The sequence below is a fragment of the Asparagus officinalis genome, chromosome 4, assembly GCF_001876935.1.
Source record: "Asparagus officinalis chromosome 4, Aspof.V1, whole genome shotgun sequence".
NCBI classification, from domain to species: Eukaryota; Viridiplantae; Streptophyta; class Magnoliopsida; order Asparagales; family Asparagaceae; genus Asparagus; species Asparagus officinalis.
Window position 1 is genome coordinate 118,929,564 of NC_033797.1, and position 1,142 is coordinate 118,930,705.

Sequence of the window (1,142 nt, forward strand, 5' to 3'; positions counted from 1 at the left end):
GGATAAGTCAACGTCTAATCACCGTTGCTGCGGTAGCCTATTCCCATCAACAATGGTAAAGCATATTATCACTTCATAGCACAAAGCTCTAGAGATTCACCTCTCTTGGCACTTAACGTTACATCCCGACACGGCTCCTTGCGCACCACCGCCATGCTAGCCCCCCCGACCGCAAACGGGACAGGTAAAGGCTAATCAATCCGTAAAGCTTGGGGTAGCCAAAAATCCTAACAGTCAAGCCTAATCACGCCGCTCCGCCCCGCGCGTACCTCCTCCCTCCCTCCTCGCGACAGCACCAACCTTCCTCTCTCGCCTCGTCCCTCCCCTCACCTTCTCCCCCCACCTCCCCCACACCCCACCCCCCCCCCTCAACGCTCAAGGGCAGCTTTCCTTAGCACACCGTCCATGCGGAACGGACTTACAGACACCCGCACCTTCCGCTTCACACCCCCCTCACACCCCCTCCCCCTCTCACACGCTCCACTCCTCGCTCTCGCCCTCGCCTCCTCCGCCCCCTCTTGCCCCCCCTCCCCTACCCCACCCTCTCCCCTCCCCCTCACTCACCGCCGCCGCCGCCTTCTCTCCCTCTCCCCAAGCACGAACACCAAGCACCCCTCCCATCCCTCCCCCTACTCCCCACCCATCCTCCGTCCTCTCTCCGCCCCCCTCGTCCTCTACCTCCACCGCCCCACCACCTCCACACCCATCGCACCTGCTGCCCTGATCACTCCCCCCGCCTACCTCCTTCCGCTCCCAAGGCCGTCCCTCCCCACCCCTCTCGCATGCCCCGGCGATTGCCACAAACACTCCCTGCCTCATCACCACTCCACGAGAGTCCACTAGACGCCACAGCCCTCTCATTATTGGCTCTCGTCGACCCTTTGAGCTCCCCACAGCCTGAATTTCAAACACCCTTCCCCAGGGTTATCCGTCCCCCCCCCGCGCGACAACGCATAGACCCCCCTGGTCACGCCCTCCACCCCGTTGCAATACAAAACAGTTCAACGTACTACGTCCAAAACCCTAAGGTCAACGCCGGACAACGCCGCTAACCCTAGGTCAACGGCAGTCTACTCTGCATCAAAAAATCACGACCGTCACGACGTATCACCCTGGTCAAACGCCTCCCCCCCCCGCCGCGA

At 61.8% G+C, this 1,142-nt stretch overlaps 1 protein-coding gene across 1 annotated transcript; it reads right to left on the bottom strand.

Moving 5' to 3' along the window:
• On the bottom strand, window positions 472-861 carry LOC109839212 (putative glycine-rich cell wall structural protein 1). Its single transcript, XM_020407640.1, has one exon. It carries the CDS (start codon window positions 859-861, stop codon window positions 472-474), a length of 390 nt encoding a protein of 129 aa, XP_020263229.1.

Coding starts and splice junctions, on each gene's coding strand:
- LOC109839212 (XM_020407640.1), bottom strand. CDS start 861: ATGAGAGGGCTGTGGCGTCTAGTGGACTCTCGTGGAGTGGTGATGAGG.